This window comes from Trematomus bernacchii, unplaced genomic scaffold (assembly GCF_902827165.1).
Source record: "Trematomus bernacchii unplaced genomic scaffold, fTreBer1.1, whole genome shotgun sequence".
Classification (NCBI taxonomy): domain Eukaryota; kingdom Metazoa; phylum Chordata; class Actinopteri; order Perciformes; family Nototheniidae; genus Trematomus; species Trematomus bernacchii.
Window position 1 is genome coordinate 18610015 of NW_022987564.1, and position 24071 is coordinate 18634085.

At 39.1% G+C, this 24071-nt stretch overlaps 1 protein-coding gene and 3 non-coding genes across 4 annotated transcripts; all 4 read right to left on the reverse strand.

Annotated features, from left to right (window-relative positions):
- Window positions 1–501: 501 nt before the first annotated feature.
- ak2 (adenylate kinase 2) lies at window positions 502–23582 on the reverse strand. The gene is made up of 7 exons (XM_034125027.1): window positions 23379–23582; window positions 20217–20342; window positions 16344–16454; window positions 15316–15410; window positions 7037–7109; window positions 4599–4818; window positions 502–719 (listed from the first exon to the last, which is right to left on the reverse strand). The coding sequence occupies exons 1-7, from the start codon at window positions 23475–23477 to the stop codon at window positions 712–714; spliced, it is 732 nt and encodes a 243-aa protein (XP_033980918.1). The 5' UTR covers window positions 23478–23582; the 3' UTR covers window positions 502–711.
- Window positions 8827–8964, reverse strand: LOC117478503. Its single transcript, XR_004555467.1, has one exon. It is a non-coding gene; the product is annotated as a small nucleolar RNA SNORA57 (small nucleolar RNA).
- Window positions 19474–19611, reverse strand: LOC117478504. The gene has a single exon (XR_004555468.1). It is a non-coding gene; the product is annotated as a small nucleolar RNA SNORA57 (small nucleolar RNA).
- On the reverse strand, window positions 21915–22052 carry LOC117478505. The gene has a single exon (XR_004555469.1). It is a non-coding gene; the product is annotated as a small nucleolar RNA SNORA57 (small nucleolar RNA).
- Window positions 23583–24071: the final 489 nt, after the last annotated feature.

Consider the following 24071-nt stretch of genomic DNA (forward strand, 5'->3'; position numbering starts at 1 on the left):
ATTTTTGCAGAAACAAATACCCTCTAAATTAAATGTCTACATATTTTGAGGTCATTTCTCATGAGCCTTTTATGTTTAGGAAAAGGAACCACGTTCACAAATTTGCAAGTAGGCTACCACAGTGACGAAAAAGCTGCTATTGCCCAGAAACGCTGTGATTTTGGCTGTTTCCTGGTTGGTTACCCTGCAACATGCAAAGTTCATTAAATGTCCTCATTGTTTAAAAGGTGATGTACAAACAGCTCTTTTTCTTTCCTTACCAGGCCAAAATATCAATCATTGTCTAATTTTAGGACTGACACAAAAACATATTCAACTTGAGTTTTTTTTTAGGAATTCCCTTCTCCAAACAAAGAAACTCTGCAGTTTCCTCGTCTATTCTACAGCCAACGTAATTAGCTAACAGGTCAAAGTCATGTCTAATTTTGTTTACAACTGTCATTGTAGAAGTGTCGATTGCACACTGGGAGGTTGAAAAAAAACAACAATGTGCACAAAATATAAATATTGTAGGAAAGCATGATTTTTATTAGAAGGGTAAACATGAGGAATATGACCACTGTGAGCCCGACAGCACCGCAACATTAACCTTAACTTTTACAAAGTCTAAGGATTCCTTATATTAACTGAACCCCCTTTGTCTGTCAACCAACTGGAGATCTTTTTCCAAATCCAACCCTCCTCCATGGTGGGAATGTAGCCGCTCAGCTTTCAACCAGCTAGAAGAGAAATGAGAAGAAACGATGTGGGTGAATGACAGAGAAAATGACAAACTATGACTAATAACATAATGTTTGGTCTTTTAATTGCTGAAAATGTCAAGCGCAATACACGAAAAAATGAGTACTGTCCTACTTTGAGTGCTTTTAGACTGCCAGCTTTGACTTTAAAGTGCACATTTAAAAGTCACATTCATGTAAAGGGATAGATTGGATATTTTCTAAGTGGGAGTTATATGAGGGACTTAGTAGACGGGGCAAGCAGCAAAAAAATATTCAAGCCACCTAAAAACACCAATATCAGTTTAAGCTATATTTTCACCACGACCAAACGCCATTTTATGGGGATCTAAAGCTGTTATCTATGTAAGAGCCTCCAGATCCCATTAACAAAAACAGTTGTTCTTCCTCAAACACATGTGAGAGGTGGGTAAGTTTGTTTGTGTTATTGTCAATGTGTTTTAAAGGGTTAGTTATGATCCACCAGTCACACTGTCATTTAACCAGTAAATCACATGTTCTGCAAGGAAAATTACATTTTTCCAATCAAGTCTGGTGGCTTTGAAGAGTGCATAGATAACGGATTCAGTTCCTCGTTTGAAGAGCTGTCTGAATACATTGTGAAGCGGTGAAAATATTCTCTAAATAGCAAACTCAAACAGCTATTGATTTCTTTTTAGCTATAGCTTAAATACATTTTGCTGCTGCCCCTGGCACATCATTGCATTACTTGGCTTTGTTGCAGTAAATATTGTCTGTTTCTCTAAATTGGAAGTGCATCTCCACCATCTACTTTACAGCACACTAACTATGGATAGTGACCTCATATAAACCCACTTTATACAATATACACTAAGCTTTTCAAACATTTACCAAAACAAGCAGCAAGGTTAGCCGTCATATTTCAAAATCTATACGTTCATAGCTTTAAAAGTTATAAATAAAGAAGTAACTAAGGCATCATTGAGCACAGGAAAGGATATTAAAAGTGGAAACTTGGCATGAAATTGCCTGGTTGAGCTGAATAAGACACAAATCTGCCTACTGGGCCTCCTGAACATCTGCTATTGTTTTTCATCACAACAACCCCGGTGAGAATAGAGACATCAGTATTCAGGGGAAAGTGCAGGTGACAGTCTGCATGCAAGATGTTTCCACTGTACAACAACAGCAGGTGACTACAGAGACGAGGAGGAAACGCAAAGGTGAAGGAGGAAGAGACGATTCAAGGGCAAATCCTCCAAAGCCGCTTGAGTGTTCAGAGGAGTTTCCTTAAGGTTGGCTTTCACCGGAGGACAATTGCTTTCTGTTGATATTTTAAGAATTGATTTTAACAACTCCCATTGGTTCCAGTGTCAGGAAAAGGGAAAAAAAAAACGTAGTAAGCAACTCCAGGCCTTTGGAACAAAAAGAACGACTTCTGGGAGCAGCATTAAAACGTTGAGTCCAAAATTAAAGTGTGGTTATCCACCAGGCCTGTGAAAAAGAACACACTTCCAAATGTTTAAGTATAGCCCTATTCAGTTTTACATAGTTTTCTGTGCATGTAAATGGTCTGCAAAGACTCAAATCCCAGTGTTCCCTCCAGAGGGATTAGGTACATCTCAAAAAGGGCTTCAACAAGTGCTCTACATATAAAATGCTTTACGTGTTATAATTATTGTAAAAAACTATACAAATGTGGCTTATAATAATACAGTGATATGAGTAAATTATAGTTAAACATAATTGGGGTTATAATGCATCAAAGAATATGGGCATGGCGGAAAGTGTTACCGGTTTTGTTTGTGGCGCTCACACTAATGGATACTGAGGAAAATAGCTTCTCAGAAATAGTTTGTTCCGATAAAATTCCAGAGAAGACTAACAGGAAGTCCCATGCATCACTTGAGAGGAAAATGAGAGCAGAAACCACACATTACTAAACCGTGTAAAACCATTAAAGGGGTAGAGCCACATTTGAGATAACTTCAAACACACTGGAAGGTCTAAACAAGGAACAATTCTGCTACTTTGGTACAGTCTGTTTCACAGTACTGATTTAGCAAATGAGCTAACAATTAAATACAGTTTTTTTTTTACCAGTACGGTCTCAGAAGTGTATACAAGTTCATTCATGTTGCTGCCAGAGGGACAGCAGTATGAGGAAGGAGGCAGCAGATTATAGAGAAGGATCGACGAAGAAAGGGAAGTACATCCTGGGTTCCAATGAACACAGTCAGATACACATTATTTGAACCCCTTAAGTCTAAGATTCAAACCTAGCAACATTAAACCAATACATCTTACTGATAGGTTTTAACAAAGTCTGACAAAAAAACAACAACTCCTCAAATAAAATCATTTGGTCAAGTATTGGATCACTCACTAGGGATGTAGCTCTATATTGATATCAAGTTACATTTTATTTATTTTTTAAATACTGATATGTCAATAATACGCGACAAAAAAAAAGAATACAGGTATGTTATATTAAATTAATAACTTGTAAAGAATCCAGGGTCTCTAAAAGAAGTTTAGTTTATTTTATTTTTTCCCTCCCTCAACTGCCCCACACACCATTTTTTTAAATAAATGTGCCATAAAAAGGGAAAAAATAAATATAAAAAATGCACAATATTCAAAAGATCAGGATGGATTTCATTGAATGATTTGAGTTTTAAGTTGGAGTACTATTTTTATAGTTGTATGCATAAATGTGCTGGTTATTATATGTACATATTTGTTAATAAAGAACATTTTATTACTTTAAGTTCAATTTGTTTCAAAGACTTTCTTTGTAGATTTAAGGACATTTCTTACATGTATTTATTATTTATTTCCCTGGGCATAAGGGATAATGAGGCTCTCAGAAAGAAAAAGTCCAACTGAATATAAAAGCAAACGGCAAGTTTATGAATGACTATAAAAAGTCCTGCATTTCTTTTAAGCAAAGTGAGAAAATCGGGTGTCAACTGTTTTAAATAGCCGTGATTCAGTTAGCCTGTCTCAGTGTGAAACCCTCTGATACCGTATAGAGACTATGATGAAGTCACTATGCCATATTTCTATATAAATAAAGGCTATGCAAATTACAAATGTTGGATTTAAGGTTTCATTAAATGTTACTTTCTCCTCCCCGTTTTAGCTTTTATAGGATATTTTTTCAGCAATAAGGTCATGCATTATATTATTTCCCTTAGTATTGTAAAATAAAATTGTCATTGTGGTTTTCTAACTGCAAATGAAACCAACATTGATGGTTTCTCCACTGCTACACATCAAAACTAATTAAAGAACATTAAAAGTACTTTAAAAATGACTGGCAGGTAAAACAATGCAAGTCTGTAATATTTTCTACATGAAAGGCATGAAAAGAGGAGGAAATGTAGCTGATGGGGAAAACAGGAGTCCTAATGTACAGTCTGTGCATGAGAATCAGAGACTGAGGGAGAGAAAAGGGCAGAGTCATCAATTAAACAAGAGCAAACCTGTCCAGCGAGGGCAAACAATGTGCGGCAAACGTCAATACTTTCAAACGCCTTCCTGTGAAAGGCCTCTGTAGAAACGTGCATGGCATTCTGCTCTGCTAAATGTCAAAACATTTAATCTTATTTTGTGTAAGCGAAAGGCAGAAGCAGCGTAGAGCTCAGCTTGCGTTGTGATTATTGATTAGTTCTCTTTCAGATTTGATATTGTGATGAAGAGAAACAAAACGTTACATCCTTTCTGTTTCTACAACAGGGATCACACTGGTGCCAAGTTGAGTCTCCATCTTCCATGTTTTAGATTGCAAAGGTACTTTTTGTTGCCACTGTTAAACTTGATCAGCTCTTGTATAATCTCCAAGGAGGGAGGAAGGAAGAAAAAGGGTTTAAATGAAGGAAACTTGGTCTTTACAGGCGACGGCGAGGGCGGGGAGTTCCGTGGCGTTGGAGAAGGCAGCTACGATGGAGGCGAAGACCACATTGGGACTCAGGGAGGCGTTGACGGCCGCGTGCAGGCCCCGGGCGCTGTAGTACTTCACCAGAGGGACGGTCTGCCGGTGGTAGGAATCCAGACGGGAATGCAGCGTCTTCTCGTTGTCGTCGCTGCGGCGGATGAGCGGCTCGCCTGTCAGCTGAGTGCAGACAAGAGCAGAGGAAACCCATGAGAAGAAGGACAGAGACAGAGAACGGGCTGAGATTGTGAAACCTGTACAATCAGATCAATGCTCCTCAGTTTTAAACCTAAAGCCACATACATGCATGCTATAGCTCAACTCCACTCATTTTGAGCTGCGTTTACGGAGGTCGACAGGTATAAACGCGCTTCAGCAGCCTAAAACACTTCCATTCAGGGAAACGCACTGCAGCTTCAGAAATTATGCAAATGAAAAAAACACAAATGTGCCAAACCACATCAAAATGACACATCTTCACCAACTTGACAACATGAGTAGCATTTAGAAAGCTTTATAATCCCTGAAAGTCAATAAGCGCTCCGGTCCCAGCTGTGGGCATCACTTTTTAGTGTCCCCTGGTTTCCGTTGAGTTTTTTTAAGGAAACACTGCACATGTTGAGTGAAGTTGCTGAATGTTTTCTAAATGTGGTGCATGTGTTGTCAAGTTGGTGAAGCGGTTTCTTCATTTGCATGTATTTTGGCACATTTGTGTTTTTATAATTCCATAGTTTTTTTAAGTGCAGGTGTTTTGGGCCGTTGAAGCGTGTTTGCACTTGTCGGCAGCCATAGAGTTTCTGTATAGCTAGTACGATCGACTATTGGAAAATGCCATGGTTTGTTTGGAATCCAAACAAAGGAACGTCTGCACTTAATAATTGTAAGATGAGGTGTTTGAGCGAGATGTACTGTAATACCCTAGTGAGGATTCTCTCTGAGAAATGTTTTTCCTTTTCACCAAAACAAAAGAATGCGTTTATTTGCAGTGTTTTTACACATTTGTACATTCTTTAATGAAGGAAATAGACTAGATGTCATCTTCTTTAACTATTGAGTCTCTTCATGTTAATCAACTCCTTTGTGGTGATTCAAGATTCAACCAGTTAAGCCCCAAGCCTGTTTTTCAGGCCTCAGGCTCGAAAATGACATTCCCAGAACAAATGACTATATCTACACTTCTAAAAAGGGGTAAATTAATAATCCTTTTTCTCAAAGCAATGATAAACCTGTGATTTGGATGTAGAAAAGTCAGAATCAATATAGAATTTTTTATTTTAAAGTAAATTCAGATTGAACATAAAAAAACAAAGATTATAGTGTCCGTCCAAAAAAAAAAAACATTACTTATAGTGAAAACCACCCTTGAATGATGGGATCGGAGACTAAAAGCTTTAGGAATCCAAACTATAACATATAATAAGTACCCTGTATCAAGATTGATGCAAAACAAGTGACATTTGACCTTTTTAGAGAGATTTAGAAAAAAACAAACCCTTCTGGGGTCATTTGGGTGCATTTTCCATATCTCTGGCCCCCCTCAGTCGATTTTGATGATTGACACCTCTTATTAACCGTTAGAGCCAATAGAATCGAGGGGAAGTTCCTAAATTCCATCTAAACATTACCCATTGGTGAATGAGTGATGCGTAGCCAGAATGCCCCAGAACCGGAAGCTGTCATACATTCTCGTAGCTCTCATAGCAACTATATATGAAAACTCCGTTATTGACATAAATATGAAGATGGATTATCAGTAATCATCGGCTTCAGCAGCGTTGTAATGCCATTGAACACAACTTTTGATCAGAAACAGCAAAAGGTAAGACATTTCTCCCGTTTTTCCTCCGTAAAGCTACGTTCTGGGTTTGCTTCCCCTGCCGCAAGTTCTGATCGCTCAGTGATGATACTTATATTTCTAGAATCTGTGGAATCTCAGCTTGCTCTATTGTTTGTGCAGATCCAATAAGTAATACGGATATTTTACCATGAGTTCTGTGCTAAGTGCGTTAGCATTTTTTTGCTCAGGGCTAATTCAGAGGCTTGGTATGACCCTTGTGTTTCGTTTAGCTAAAAATGGTTAATATTCTCTGATAGCTGAGTTTCTTCCCGTTAAGTGGGTATGACACATTCATAGTTTGTTAAATATTAAGAAGCCCTCAGACGCTGTTTCTTGCAAGATGTTGAGTTTTGCCCCCGGTACCGGGGTATCATCCAAATGATGATACCCAGAAACATCTTAATGTATACATTTAGTAAATGTCCCTGGACATTTTTTCTACATTCAGCTTGCGTCTGAAGCTGGCTGATTGTCACCAGTTTCAGACTTGGCAGTGAGTTTAAGTAGGTGGCAGATTAGCCAGAAGTGGTTTCTAAGTGGGTTGATAGTTAAACTACTTACGTCATCCTTCATGGGCTCTTTGGGGGGGTTGAACTCCTCGTGGTAGGAGCGGCCACTCGGCTGATGAATTAGTCTGGGGGAAACGGAGGGGACACAGTGAGAGAGGCAGGACAAGGACGAAAAAGAAATATGAGTGAGAGCAGAGGAGGATGGATGAGGTTTAGACGGCCACGGTGACTCGCATTACATTACATTTGTTAGACGCTTTTATCCAAAGCGACTTACATACATTCAGTACTGTGGACAATCCCCACAGGAGCAATTTGGGGTGAAGTGTCTTTCCCAGGGACACAACGACATGCTGACTGCTGTGGGACTCGAACTTGCTACCCCCTGATTCCAAGTCCAGCACACCATCCACGTAGCCACAGCCTCACTAACTGCTTAACTGTCCCTTTATCATCCCACATGCTGCCCTTGCCCTACTTGGCTTGTAAAAAGGCAGCATGCGGCCTCCTCCTTGCAAAAGGACCCCGCAGACAGAAACCGGTTATGTAAATCATGACTTGTTGCACAGTGGAGGCTGTAGACATGGAAACAACAACATGCTGCCAATTAAACTTTTAGAAGTGTTTGCTTTCTCTTCAGGCCTCAGCCTGTAGAGATTATGAAAGGAGTCAGAGCTGGTTAGAAAAGAACAGCAATATTTACTATCAGAGCCTCTTTCAAAATAGGTGGAGAAATAAACAATCAGGTTGTGCAGTGGTTTCTGTTGGTTGTCTTATTTTGCTTGTGGCAAAATGAAGACAAAGAGGAAAAGTCTACTTATTTAACCAGATATGCGAAAGGACAAAACTGTAGGGATGCACCTATGCGTCGACAAGACATCGGCCGATGTTAGCAGTATTCACCTCCATTGGCACATCGGCAAATAAGATGACGTGCGCCCATGGCAGTCGCTGATGTTTACGTTTTGCTCGTTGACTGGAAGAGGTTGCATTAGCTTCCTTGTTGTCAATTATGACGGACAAATGTGAAGTCTGTCCGTCATATTGAGGCTTTAGAACACTGACTGAGGGCACTGCCATAACTTTACAGTAACTCACAGCTCGTCTCCTCTGCTCTGTGTGGAGCTGCTACTGCTGCGGGGGGGGGATGCTGCAGGATATCCTGCATAGCATGTGTTTTCAGGAATGGTAAATGAAGTCCAACATTGAGAGAGTGTTTGAGTTATGAGAAATGTTTCACAACTTCCTAACTTTGTCTAAAGTTCAGTCTCCGTGTGTCAGCAGAGTGCTGCGGTCTCTGTCGTCAGAACAGAATTAACATGGACCCGAGAAGTGGTCTGTCTGTGGCAAACACACAAAAACTATCCCTGTTAAATGACATGTATTATATTTAACTGTTTATGCACAATAGCACTGCAGGAGGAAAAATAATTATGACAGAAACGGAATTAAATGCATTCACCGATTGCTGTAATATAAAATCTCCTCATTGAGAATATAGTACAGCAGAGTTTTAGAAGTTTGTGCTCATTCAAAGATGGCTAAAACAAAGTTAATATTTTTATAATTTATAAAAATTAATTAAAATCAGCAAGCAAGAAAGCTAACAGTTTTCTGAACGCAGTAAAAATATGTTTTCTTTTCTGAGGGATAAAAGGTATTGTCAGTTTTGGAATAAATTATTTTCAATATTTTGAGACATTTTGAAAAGTCCAAAGTGTTTGCTTATCAAGACAGATCGCATGAGGAAATCATGAATTTCAGGAACAGAACTTTGATATTCCTTTTTAAGAATCTGCAGAGGAAACCCCTCTATGGACTCCACTGAGTCATTAAAGGCATGAATGTGACAGCGATTGAGGATAGAACCGGCAGACGATAACACACACCGGTACCGAAGACATAGCACTGCCTTTAGTTTCCCTCCGTACATTGCACACATGAGTACTGAACAACCACATGCATGCCAAGAAATGGAGGGCATCAGCAAAGGTGTTACTCTAAACATCTGCAGATACATTTGACATTGGTGCATCCCTACCAAACTGGTACGTTAGCAGAGGTTAACAAGCTATGAAATAACACAGTAATATATGTGACATCCTCTTTCACATATAATTCCTGGTAAATTACATGGATGACCTTTACAGACATCGCTAGTGATTCCTATTATTCACACATCCAATTAATGGGAAACATTGCACCTGTTCAAACATGGTCATGATAAAAACAAGGTAATAGCATTAAAATAAGTTATAATCTCGTTTTTAAGAGAACAATGTTTAATCCAGTTTTAACCGACTGACATGTTTTCAGTAAACGACCGAAACCACTGGGTTGTGCTGTTAGCCCTTTCTTAGCCTAACTGTGGAGATTGAACTACATGTTGATGAAATGAAATGTTGTCGCCCTAAAGATAAATCAGCTGATGGATGGTGTGCCCCATTTGTCTCTGTACTCTTAAAGGTCAGCACATGTCGAAACGAGTCTGTCACAATACCAGAAAGGTTTCAGCTCATACCAATGCCAGAGAAATTCCATTATGTTCGGTACACAATTGTACCCTGTAGTATTTCATATTAAAAAAATGAAATGCCATATATTGTAACGTTTTTTTTATAGTTTTTTTTCAAATGTGGAGGATGTACTGTGACGCCCTTGTGACAAATCTCTCTGACCAATGTGTGACCTCTTTTCATTTCCTTAATTTTCAGCATTTTTAAATATCATTTGATCTGGAGTGGAAATCCAAAAAAAGCGAGGCCAGTCATGTCTGATTGAACCGCACCATGCAGTAGAAAGACGCCATGAGTGTCAGTTGATCATTTAATTATGTATTTAATGCAGCTACAATTTAAGGATTTTTTTTTGGCATTTTTGTTGATTTATAATCACACTGATTTATAATCAATGAAGACACAGCCCTTTATTTACTTCAACATACACGTCTTTTTATAGTTTGGTTGTTGTTTAGAAAAATCACAAGTTTCCATATCTACTTTATGTGTTATTTGTGTGAAAACATCTTCCATCTTGACAAAAAAAGCAGAGTTTTACAAGAATACATTTGAACAGAATATGATATGGACTATGAATGGACTGACTGTGAGCTATGGGCGTGGTGGTGTGTTTCAGAAGGGCAGCAGGGCATTAAACTATACCAGGGGTCGGCAACCTTTTTGATACGAAGTGCCATTTAAAAAAAAAAAAAGAAGATTAGTGTGCCGACGTTTGTTAAGTTCCACTCTGAGCCTGTTTTTCAGGTCTCAGGCTCGAAAATGACATTCCCAGAACAAATGACCATATCTTCCCTTCAAAAAGGGTTAAATTAATAATCTTTGTTCTCAAAGTAATGATAAACCTGTGAGTTGGATGTAGAAGTGTCAGAATCAATATAAATGTTTTTTATTTTAAAGAAAATTCAGATTTTACATAGTAAAAAACTGTAAATTATAGTGTCCGTCCAAAAATTATTTTTTACAGATAGTGAAAACTACCCTTGGATGATGGGTTAGTAGACTAAAAGCTTTAGGAATCCAAAGTACAACATATAATAAGTACCCTGTATCAAGATTGATGCAAAACAAGTGACATTTGACCTTTTTAGAGAGGTTTAGCCAAAAACCCCCACCTCTGAGGTGATTTGGGTGAAAATGTTTTTTTTTACATATCTCTGGCTTCCCTTGGTCGATTTGGTTGGTTGACACACCCTTGTGACCGTTAGAGCCAATAGAATCGAAGGGGAGGCACACACCCACACACGTTATGAAGAAAAATGGTGGGGGCTTTGCGCATGTAATTTTGCATTAGAGTGAAGCTACAGTCTAGCTCTGACATCTAGAAACGGAATAACATGGATTATCAATTTCATTCCTCATGGATTATCAGAAATAATTTCAAAGGAACACAGACACATTGGATGAACCTATGGATTAACTGCAGCATCGTTTTTTTATCGTTTTAATGCCATTGAAGACCACTTTTGACCAAGGTAAGATATATTACCGTTTTTAGCTACTTAGCTCCACATGTGATGATGTACTCTTTCGTTGATAGCGTCGCGAATGTTTATCACTGAGTGTTGAGGAGGCCACCGTTAGATTCAGTGTCTCCAGGACACCAAAAAAGAGTGGTTGGTTGTGCATCTAGGATAAGTAATAAGGGAGTTAGAGTGAGTTTAGTTGCCTTAGTATGTTACGTTTTTTTCGCTTGAGGCTAATTCAGAGGCTGAGTGCTAGCAATGTGGGGTTTTTTTGAAAAAAAAAAATTAAAAAGATCAGTTAGCTGAGTTTCTTCCCGTTACATGGATATAACACATTCATAGTTTTATTCAATATTAAGATTCCTTAGACGTTGTTTCCTGCAAATGACGCGTTTATCCGCCCGGTACCGGGGGGGCGGTGCGTAACAGGTTTTTAACTGTCAACGGGAGGAGCCTCGCTGCGGGGTAGCTGTGGACCTCTGTCGCCTGTCAGCGCAATTCAGAGTCCTGCACGGGTCTGATTTTCAAGACCCGCTCCCGCCCCGCAACGTGCAATACCGAACCCGCCCCGCTACCCGCACATATTGCCAATTAGTTCCGCAACCCGACCCGACCCGTCGGCACGAGATCCGCAACCCGACCCGAACCCGCATATATATGAGCAGTGAAAACGTGCAATTATTAACACACGCAGTTGCATATTTGTCTCAAAAAGCATGGGATGTTGGTTATTTTCTCCATCTAGGATGACACCAAAAGCCTCCCAGACGTTGGATTTCCCTCTTGAGGAAGTGTTATTGAAAATGCTGTATTCTCCGAGCTTCGCCTCAGCCATTTCGAATGTGGCGTGCTCAGCAGCAGATTGATGCGCTGCAGAGGTTATGATTATGCGCGGTCCCGCGGGGGAGAGGTCTGAGGATTTAAACATTAAACTAAATTATTATTATTTTAATATATTTATTATGCAACACCCGCGACCCGACCCGCATCATCTTTGTTTTACCCAGAACCGAACCCGGAAAAAAGCATTTGAAAAAATACCACCCGGGAATCACTTTTTTTGCGGGTAACCCACCCGACCCGATGCAGGACTCTGGTGCAATTTACATGATGCAGTTTAAACACAGTTAAATAAATAAAGGGCGGTGCCGGCCGTCAGAGAACCGAGCCCGGTCGTCAACGGCCCGCTGGCGACCGGTTCGGTTCTCTGACGGCCGGACGTACTGTGATTCTCCAGAACACACAGTTGGCCAGTCCGCCCCTGTGTAGCATATTATTTTCGATGACAGATGAGCAGATCGCCACTGGGTTTTTAACTAAAGACACAGCCACGCAAAAACTGCGGCATGTACAGCTCCTTATGGGTAATGCAATGTGTGAAGTGCGCTACACCCCTGGTCGTTTCACCATGGAGGAAAGCAGCAGAAAGTCGACTGGAGTTAAAGAGAGCGGGGCCTAGAAGTTATCCTTCTGCGCTGCGTTGCGTGCATGGCTTCCTTCTGCAGGGGGAGACGCGCTCTTCCGGCGGTCTCGTTCAGGATCCGAAAATACAATTGAAATATTTTGCACACTTATTCCTAGTGTGCCACTGGTGGCACGCGTGCCAGGGGTTGCCGACCCCTGCACTATACAATGTAAATACTTATTTAAATGTATTAGAATATACACCACATTTGCACACATACAACCTAATCTCTGAGAAAACGCACAACATGAAGGATAAATACACAAACCGACACAATGAGACAGTGGGGTAGTGCATGTTAGACAGAATGAAGCAGCACCACAACCAAGCGCTCCCAACTGCGCAGACACATCACAACATCCCACAATGTGAATACTTATTTTAACTTAAAGGAGCTCTACCAAACTATAATGCAAGTCAACAGCATCTCGCATACTGGCTGCCAACAGCTTACATGTACTATCTTTCCTTCTGCTGATATCAAATCAGATGTTTTGTTTACAATGTTGCGTTATTAGGGGGGGTCATTTTAGTTTTTTAAATGTTGACAGGATGCCATAATTCTCAAGCCCCTTGATAAGTATACGTATGGTACCTACCAGAGGTGGGGACTCGAGTCACATGACTTGACTCGAGTCAGACTCGAGTCGCATATTTTTGGACTTGAGATTTGCTTGACTAACATTGATAAAAGACTTGGCTTGACTTTGACTTGGTATTCATGACTTGAGACTTGACTTAAGCTTGAGACAGATGACTTGAAAGGACTTGACTGTTTAAAATTAAATATTTGCGTTTGTTTTTGTAGTGAGATATTACGTTTAGTTTTTTCCAAACGTGATTGGGTGATTATAGCGCCATGCGTGCAAACCTGGCAACCCACTAGACGGCAGGACTGTCAGTTAACATGGCAGCGGCTAGCAAATAGTGAAGTTTGGATTCAAGGATTATGTTGTCGATGACGCTAATAAGAAGAGAACAGCGGTATGCAGGGTCTGCAGCATAAAGATCAGTGACAGGACCACCACAACATCCAACTTCATTCGTCACTACAAAAAAACCCACAGAGAAAGGTGCGTGAATGTGTTGTGTTAGCTAGAAAGCTAACGTTAAGTTTAAGCTACGTTAGACTTGGTTTCAAATCGATTAAGCATTGCAAAGAGAAGACAAAACGGTAAATGAACACTAGAACCGCCAAGGGATTCATTTGTACTAACCCTGATACTGACGGGCTGTCAGGAGGGAGAGAGAGAGAGGAAAAGAGATGCCTCTATTTCCCCTGTGTTATTATCAGAAGTTACTGTAAACTGTTGAATAATGTAGTTCATCTACTTTTAGTAGTTTGTTTAAATGTTTTAATTATGTTGTTTTTGTTTGTAGAAGTGCATCATTCCTTGATTTATTGTAAAATGAATCTGAACTTTTTGATCTGTTATGATGATAAACTGAAGCCATTTCTAGATTAACCCAATTAAGTGAGTTTTAAATCGTCCTACTTAGTTTATAAGGAAATTATGAAGAGGAACAAATTAAATGATTTGAAAATGATATCTATGTAGGTGCTGACGCTGTTGGCGGTTCTAGTGTTAACAGAAATGTAAATTAAATATGTGTAATGGCAAATGCCATATATGATTTTCTTACCTGGAATTCTGCCTTTAACAGACTTTTTGACTGAGTCCTAGCCATATTGTCTGCAGTTCTAGGGTTAATATGAATCTAATATGATTGTCATCGGTCTAAATTAGATTTCAAATGATTAACTGTGTATGTAATGAAGATCATAGTGTGGGTTCAATCCATTTTCATAACCACTGTCTTTTAACTGATTTAAATGCAGAAACTGGGCTTATTCATCAGAATTTCGTATGACTTGACTTGACTTGCTTGACCTGAGCAATGACTTGACTTGCTTGACTCTCACCACAGTGACTTGGGACTTGCTTGATACTTGTATTTATTTATAGAAGGACCATGCATACAAAAAGATTAATCTCAGCAAAGAGAAGAGATGCAATATGCCAGATTATAGCTAATAGCTAATTTCCATCTGTGGTCCTCAGGCCTCAGTAGGTCAAGACTTGAGACTTGCTCATGACTTGCACATGTAGGACTTACTCCCACCTCTGGTACCTACAGTATGTTAGAAATACAGGTCATATCACAAAATAATATCAGAGTTTTGATGCTTTTGACCTCCCTAGACAAACGTCACAAATTCAATCCGTCTAAAATAAAATGAACACAATTTGCTCTAGAACTATGCTTTTATAAAGGCTTGGGTGACTGTTGTGAAAAATGTATGAACACCATAAACATAACAGTGTGTCTTTTATCTTAACACTCAAAACTAAACTTAAAATATATTTGAATGTTTTTTGTTGCCTTATAGTGAAGAGGCCACATTTCTTAAAAGCACCGGTTTGTTTCTGATAGCTTCATTACTATAACAGCATGTTTCCCTGTTCGTTTGAAAGTCACTGGGGAGCTGTAGCTTAATTCTAATAATTACGTTTTTTGTTCTTCACATATCTCTTTGGAGACTCATGAAAAGGAGCGTTCCGACACAGTTTAAAAATACAGTAAGGCACGAGCAGCCGCGGCAGTCATCGGCTTCTTTAAGGATGCGTCCTGCGACCTTGCAGCTGCAGGACGCTCTCCGGCCTCCTCCTCAGTTAATCGCATGCTTTCACGCTCCACTTCTCTCCAGCATTATCTCACTGTCCCAGTCTCTTCTGTTTAAATAAGTTAATCTATGGATGGGTTTAACACTCGGAGAGAATGAGGAGCTTTTTCCATCCTGGGAGCTCATTACCCGTTGTTGTGCCTGGGAAATAAAACAGATTGCATCCCTCCCCTGGTGGTGAATAATTAATTGTCCTACCTTCCACAGATCCTGCGGACCAACATAGAGTCGTCGACGGAGAACTCGATCACCGAGTCCAGGCTCTCTTGTCTCTTGTCCAACAAATCGTCCAGCTCCAAGAGACAAAAATACTGTTAAAAAAGCTTTATAGTTTCTTTTTGTCTGGTATAATGATTAGATTAAATGAAGACATCAGCTTAATGTCAGACATGTTACATATGCAAGTGATATGTTAAATAGAAGTGTTTTACTGTTAAAATGTACATTTTCAAATAGTATATGGTTGCTTTTACTTTACAATTTGCCTCTTCCACATGAAACAAAAACAGGCTTCTCTTTCTCTCCTTTCTACTAATGAAGAAAACATCTATGCTTTAGTTTGCAACATGTTATTAGAGATATACCTTTATTATTATTGATACTCTTAAGTTATTCCAAACTTATATTTGATCATCCACCAACTAGAAATAATCCTACATTTTATAATTGTTTTAAAAATGTAGGGTGTATCTTTCCATCTTTCTGTTGCTCTTTATATTTGTTTAGACCTTACATTTTAAGAAAGCGACGCAAACAGTTTGTCCTGCTTGCGTTGTAGCCTCCCTTTCAATTCCGTTTAAATTGTAGAACAAATTTCCTAAAATGTGAAACTACTGTAGTTGTGTTTCTCAAGATAAGAGCAGAAAGTATAACATCACATTAAAGAGGCCATATCATGTTTTAGGGGGGTTTTCCCTTTCCTGTAGAGTGTTATAGGTTTTGGTGCATGTAAATGGTCTGCAAAGGCTAAAATCCCAAAGTTCCCCACAGAGGGAGTTTCTCTACCACACACACATAACATAGTGACATCACTACGCAACACTTGCACTTCTATTGGCTAGCGCTTGAACACATTGTATGTGATAGTTTAAGGGGGTGGGATATCTCTAAACGGTTGACCAATCAGAACAGAGCCGGCCAGCTAACCAATCGAAGCAGAATGGGCTCTGGTTTCAGACAGAGGGTGAATAGAGGTGCTGAGAATAATGTCCTTTATAAACACTAACCATCTCTGCTTGTTTGACTGTGCGAGGGAATCCGTCCAACAGGAAGCCGTTGCTGCAGGGCGGAGAGTCCAGGTTCTTCTCTATGAGCTCCACCACCATCTCATCACTGACCTGAAACACAGCAACATATCCTCATCCATCTTTTTATCTGCATAGCAACAGCTCTGCACAAGAGCCAGAAAACAACATGTGGACAGGGATTTCTTCCCCGGCCACACAGGGAGGAAATAAAGGGAGAGGTGTCATTTCATAAAAGGCCAGAAAAACAGACTTTATATAAGCAAACACAGAGACAAACAGCTCTGAGGAAATCAGTCACATGCTGAGACAGAGAGAGGTTATGCAACAAGTTCAGAAAGACTCACCGTACTGAACACACACACACACATCACCACACATGCTATTTTTAGGCAATAGCATAGGTCTCAGATATATAAAAAAAATATAAAAAACATGTCTATGAAGTGTTTTGGTCAAAAAACCAAACGGATCACCCATTCCAGCCATGCCTCATATCCAGTGTTGGGCAAGTTACTTTTAAAAAGTAACAAGTAATAGTTATAGTTACTGCTCTCAAAAAAGTAACTAGTTACTTTATTAGTTACTAAATTATAAAAGTAACTAGTAACAAGTTACTTTACTTTAAAAATAATAACAATAAAAATACAAGTTTTTGTGTTGTTCTGTGGCACAGTAAGAGAAAAGACAACTCCCCATCATTGTAGCAATTATCATTATGAAATGTAGTGGAACAATAAAACACAAAAGATATGTTTAGACATTTTGACAGGCATCTTTATTGTAGCCTCCTCAACAACATACCTGGCAATCAATCTGTTTAGTTGACTCTGGGTGACATGTGGCGATTTAAAAAAAATCGTTTTTTGGCTGTTTAGATGGTGTTGCTCCATCTGGGTCACTGCCGGTGGTTGAGACGTGAGGTCTTTGGTGACTAGTTTTATAGCCCCATGTATATTAGTTAGGTGCTTCAGGAGATTGGCATTGCTGTTATTCGATGTGGACAATGCTTTCTGTCCTGCACACAGTTTACATTTCACCGTAATATTTTTTGCGTCCTTTATCCCCACAAATTGAAAATAGTGGTTATATCTCCAAGTTGTAAATGCGCTGCTGCTCTCGCATCTGCCATTGTGTGTGTGCGCTGGTGGTGGGCATTGCCGTGTATGTGTGTGTGTTAGCAAGTGTTTGTGTGTCTGTGTATTTTCCCCATAAGGCAAGACCCGCCCAACTCTGTCTCTGATTGGCTTACCCTGAAATGTTACCCTGCGTTAACCAATCACCACTCCTCTCTGGTCACTTTCACTTTTCCATGGTACTGTGAGAGGACATCACTGTATTCGCCTGTAAGTTACATCCGCAGGGAGATTCGGTTCAGTTGGATCACATAATGTAACGCAGTAACGCACCCATTTAAATCACAGTAACTATAACGGCGTTACTGAATGGGAATAGGTAACTAGTAACGTTATTAGTTACCGCAAAAGGTAGTTGCGTTACAGTAACGCGTTAGTCCCAACACTGCTCATATCCTCTATTTCTCTTCCTGTTCCAAAAGTGCTGATTCTGGGTATAAACAGGTCTCTCTTGAGAATGAGACCCTGTGTCTCAATGAGATCTTCGCCTGTATAAATAAAGGCTAAATAAAAAAAATAAAGCTTCTTTTTTTTTTTTTACTGAAATAAAGAGGGGGCGGAGCTTTTGCCGGCTCATGCTACGTCATCGAGTCCCGCCGAAGGACTGTTCCAATGTCCAGGATACATAGGAAATTTCGAGGCTGTCATTTTTATTTGCCTTAACATGAAGTAACATTAAGTAACCCAAAATGTTAAACAGTAAGAGTAGTAGTCATATTTCGTGAACCCTTTGAAGAGTACTGTCACACCGGTGTGATCATTCTATAATACACCATTTAAGCCGGGGGAGAAATGCTAACGCTACATTAGCATCGGCAATCTTCTCTACTTCATGCTATCTGCACAAATGGTTGACATTAAACATTAAAACGACCAGGCAGTTCAGAGAGAATCAAAGGAAGGCAGGCAGGCAGCTTTGCATGACATTCTTCTGGACGCGTTTCATTCTGGCGATAGTGAGGGTATAGTCAATCCCTTTTTTGACAAGACAGTAGTGACGGCCATCTTGGTGACTTGTGTTGTTGTGCGAGACCAGAGATGTAGTTCATTGAGCGTTTCACACAAACAAAAGTGTTCCTTCACAGTTTTACGACACTTTTTTTTTGACTTGCAAAATTATCTTTTAAATTGACAAACAACATATGTGTAATTCGTGGTACAATTCAAACGGGATCGAAAGATAATCTTTCTCTCTCCATTGACTTCAATACATAATTTTTCCGAAATAAGGTCCCATGGAGGTCCACCGGAAGGGGAGGGACTTCGCCACTCTATATCGGCGGCAAATCTGGATCAGCTCCATTGTACCCCCGTTTTTAGAGATTTGGGTACGGAGGAAAAGAGTTTTATTTTCTGACACTGCTTGAGTTCCCTGACACACCGGGGACACATATTCATGTATTCATGTATAAAAGACATCAAAAAGTACATTTTGCATGATAGGTCCCCTTTAAATCTCAGTGTGTGAGTTTAACATCTACAAGGGAATGAAATAAAAGAAAAGTAGGATTATGAGTAAAAGAAAGTGTTACAGTCAATAAACAACAACGTGGAAGATGGGCTTTACCAACAGTTTTTTTATTGGTTAACCTTCTGTTGAAGCTGCTGCTAATGTTTTTGAAGTTATTTTTGTGATTAATCGGATTAACTGAGAAAGTGTTCATTAACTTGAATTGTGATTGAGCCAAAATAGATAATTATTAGTGTTGTTTTACTACTAATGTTAGCTATTGTGCCTCCCTGTGCTAACAGCTTTCTGACTGCGGTAAAAGAACATTTTATTTTATTCTGTGGGATGAAAAGTATTGTCAGTTTTGAAATCATTTTTCTTCAATATTGAAACATTCAAAGTTTTTGCTAATCTAGACAGAACGCATGAGAAAATCTAGAATTTCAGGTAAAGAACTTTGTAATTCCTTTTTAAGAATCTGCAGAGGAAACCCCTCTATGGACTCCACTGAGTCATTAAAAGGCATGAATGTGACAGCGATTGAGGATAGAACCGGCAGACGATAACACACACCGGTACCGAAGACATAGCACTGCCTTTAGTTTCCCTCCGTACATTGCACACATGAGTACTGAACAACCACATGCATGCCAAGAAATGGAGGGTAGTAAAAACATTTTTCAAACACCACTTAGTATCGATAAAAGCACCATACATATTGTTGGATAAGAACACGTTGGACATGTTTACCTGGACAGTTTGTATTTTTCAATAAAAAGGTTGACTTTTGTAATTTTAATCGCTTGTTTGGATAACATGAAACAATCCTACGCAGCCATTTTAAGAAACTCATTCTACTAATTCAAACAGAAATACCACATTTAGACATGCAAAAAAACAAGGTCAATTTTATGATGGTAACTGTTCAGTACAGTCTTACCACAGTCTAAATTACATTTAACAAAACTCCATTAGCAGCTATGCAAATAAGTGTTAGTAAGTGTTACACTTCTCAATTTATGGCTGTGCTCCAACTCAAAAGATTAACATTTCTCAGAAAAAGTCTGGTTTTCTGTCTCTCACTTGTTGCACACTTGTGCTTCAGAGACATTTCAGCTGTGAATGTCACTGAAGACAAACACATGAGACATGAAGTCATGAGGGACTGAACATTAAAGGCTGTAACATCAACACAGAGCCTCAGAGGGGTCTGAAGAGGCAGAGAAAGGAAACACACAGATCATGAGAAGCAGAGGAGCAGATAGTTACCAGTTTGCCAGCGTCCATGGTCTCCTTGAGCTTCTTGCCGAGCTGCGAGCCGGAGGCCACCATGGCCCTCAGCATGTCCCCGGTGGCCAGGTGGCACACACAGTACCGCTCTGCTAACCGCGGGGCCTGCAGGGAGAACAAGAGACATTTATGATTTATTAAGAGCTTTAGATTATCACCACCACCCTGACAGATGAAGAAAGTGCTTGGCAGGGGATTTGTTCTGTCAAAGAGCCAACCACCTGCATTGTTCGCTGAGAAGAATGAAAGCAGTTTTTGTTTTTTGCTGTCAGACTCAAACGTTTTCACCAGCAGAGATTCTTGGATTTCATGCCAACCCACAACTTATTTAGTTGTGCCAATAAAACGATTAATTAAAAATAATTGGAAAGGGTTTTTGATTATCGGTTAACTGTTTGTCATTTTTCAACAAGAAATAGTGACACTACAATTATTGTCAAGCCTCTTCAGTGAGGATTTCCTGATTTTCCTTGTCAGATTTATCAATAATGATTAATGATCAATACATTTTCTCACTCCTTTTGGCTTGAGTTATTCTTTCATCTCTAAAGACAGGAATGCATCTCCAAAACTAGTCAATCTTAGGAGAGCTCTACTGAGAACAGAGGACGTAAAGCGTCAGAGAGACTGAACACACTGAGGTAATGCCAGCGCATAGGTCAGTCTATTTGTAACTGATCTGACAAGACAACACTGTGGGACTGAGGGAGGTCAGTGAGAAAATGTTTTGGTGTCACCACACAAGTTACTGTGTCCTACAAAGTTACAATACAAATCTGAATTATGTTATCATGCTGGGTTCTTACAGGCAAATGCAACTACGTGCCCTTAAGAAAAATGTTTGGACAGCTGGACTTCCTTAAGCAATGGTTATATACGTAATCAGTAACCTTTATATCAAGAAACCCCGTCTGCCATGTTTGCCTTGCGCAGCCAAAGGTTGAAATTTCAATCTCTGCTTATCACAATATGGCATCTTTAAATTATTTTTTATTCAATTTACAACCCAAAGTATTTAATGTATAATGATATAAAACCCAAAACAAATCCCCACATTAAAGCAGGACCCATTTGCTTGTGATGTGAACAGTTATTAGATAATAATCTAATTTGATACAAATCCACTAGCGATGACACCACAGAAACCTAACAGATAAAACAATATTTTACATATTCAGGCTTCATTGCACATACTTTCTCTAGCAGATGCTGCTTATTGCAGGTGAGCATTAGTTACATTGCCATTTTCTTCTTATAAGCCTGAGCTCCTACTTAAAAACACATGAAAATGTTTTCCTACACGCCAATTTAGGTGTAAATGTCGAGCACAAGTAAAACATGAGACATATAGTCATGTGGGACTGAACATGAAGGCTTCAACATCAACATAGAGCCTTAAGAAATACTTTGTACTCCGGAGAATTCTACTACTCAATCCTCACCTGTCCTCTAATAAAGTTTAATCTTATCTAAATCTCAGAAAAATCTCAGATATTAAACAATAACTTGATAGAGAGGAATTTTCAGTATTCTGAGAAATGTTGAAACGTCCAAAGTTTTTGCTTGACCAGACCAGCATGAGAAAATCAAGAATTTCATGAAAATAATTTTGTAATTCCTTTTTAAGAATCTGCAGAGGAAACCCCTCTATGGACTCCACTGAGTCATTAAAGGCATGAATGTGACAGCGATTGAGGATAGAACCGGCAGACGATAACACACACCGGTACCGAAGACATAGCACTGCCTTTAGTTTCCCTCCATACATTGCACACATGAGTACTGAACAACCACATGCATGCCAAGAAATGGAGGGTAGTACAAATATTTTTCAAACACCAATAAGTATCGATTGAAGCACCATTCATATGGTTGGATAACAACATGTTGGACATGTTTACCTCTAATTTTTTTTCCAATAAAAAAAGGTAGCGTTTTGGATTTTGAAATCGCTCTGTTTTTTTTTGAAATTGTTGGATTACATGAATCAAACAGTGTACCAAGATCAGCTTAAACTTTGAAATCCCTTCGAAAAACTGACATTTATAAACAGGCTTTTATGTGAATAACTCCATTTGCACTTCCTACCTTTTTTCCTTTAAAGTATGTTCGTGTATTCACAGCTAAAACAAGTTTTTAAATGTCTATAAATGCTGTTAACATACTCTGGCCTTTTTTCATTTCTGTAAATGCCAACTACATGTTGTTGTCTCAGTACCTGTCCTGTAAGTGTAATCTTACACAAGAGGACACAGCAGACACACCCCTGTCTTCATCAATAGAGGGGTGGTAAAGAAACGTGAATAGTTTTAAGTTCCTGGGAGTTAGCAGCTCATACAGCTAAACATGGTATGGGTCACATATCCCCATACTGGTGAAAGAAGCCCAAAAGAATAACTGTTTTTCTTATGAAGAATTAGGAAAGAAACATTTCCCAGCCAAGGTCTGACTAACTTGAGCGAGGAGCAATAGGAACCACCCTAACTGGAAAACAATAGAAACATGCACGGCTAAAGCTAAGAAACACCACCTGATTCCTTTGTAAAAAGTATTCTTTCTTGTAACAAACTTACATGTTTGTATGTTAAAAATAAAGATATATTAAGTGATAACAACTTCTATAGAAACATACCATGTACATTTAGGGTATAAGCAGACATTGACCACACCTCAAAACAAATATAATGTGGCTTTAAGGAGGTAAAAAATTAGGCTTGGTAATATTTTCAACTTTTGTAATATCTTCTGCTTTTTCAGTGAAACACAATTGATAAATGATTGAATAGACTTGATAAGATGTAGGAATTAAACTTCCTCTGTATTACCCAGTTGCTACAAAAACAACACCTGTAGAATTTTAGCATGACATCTCAGACAAAATAGCCTCATTATATTTATATTTCTTATGTCTCGGGTATTGAATGAGGTTGTTATAGTTGTTAACATTAATATGAAACTGACAGACATATTTAAGAATAATAAAACGCATCTCAACACAGAGTCCATGTGTGTTTTTTCTAAGAGTTGAAGTCACAAACACAACCAGTTCAACTAGATGTGTTAGCATTAGCATTAGCTTGTACAAATACCGACCATGCGCAAAGGGCTAACAGCTAGCTCTGTTAGCTCCCCTCCTCTCACCTGAGTCCCCTTCCCGGCTCCGGGGGGTCCGAGCAGGATGGCACGGATCCCCTCCTGCACATCGGCTATCGCCTCCTTCAGTTGCGCGCTGGGGGGCATGTCTGGAGCGGGACACCAGCAGGGCAGAAACTTTAATAAAGTCTGTCTGTCGTCCTACTGACACCTCACACAAGTTCAGCCAGGAAAGGACACGTCTCCGCCTCCTGTCTGCTACAGCGACTAAACCCCGCCCTCTAATGCTGTTGTGATTGGCCGCGAGACTGCTCTGTCACTAATTGTGAGCGTTGATTGGAGGAAATCTGGGTGACGGCTCTTGTGTAATATCCGACATGGAGTCCATCAGGAATGTTTCTTTTGTTAAATTAAATTAAACTATAATACAAATAAAAAAACGTGAAACAATTGATGATGATATAATTAAGGTTTTTTTGTTTTCTCAGTCAAATGTTTTCTTCTTATTAGTTGCTGCTCATTATTGGATACTTTTTGTTGTCAAATGTGTTTAGTATTTTAAAAATGTAAAATGTCACATGTTTTACTTTTTTTAAATCAGGAATGTATGTAGTATTATGCGTGTGACATTTCTATAAAGTATATGATAATATATATATATATATATATGTAGTATATTTTTAATTATTTTTAATATTCTGTATTATTTTATTATATTCTTATAATTTTCTTTTTTTCTTT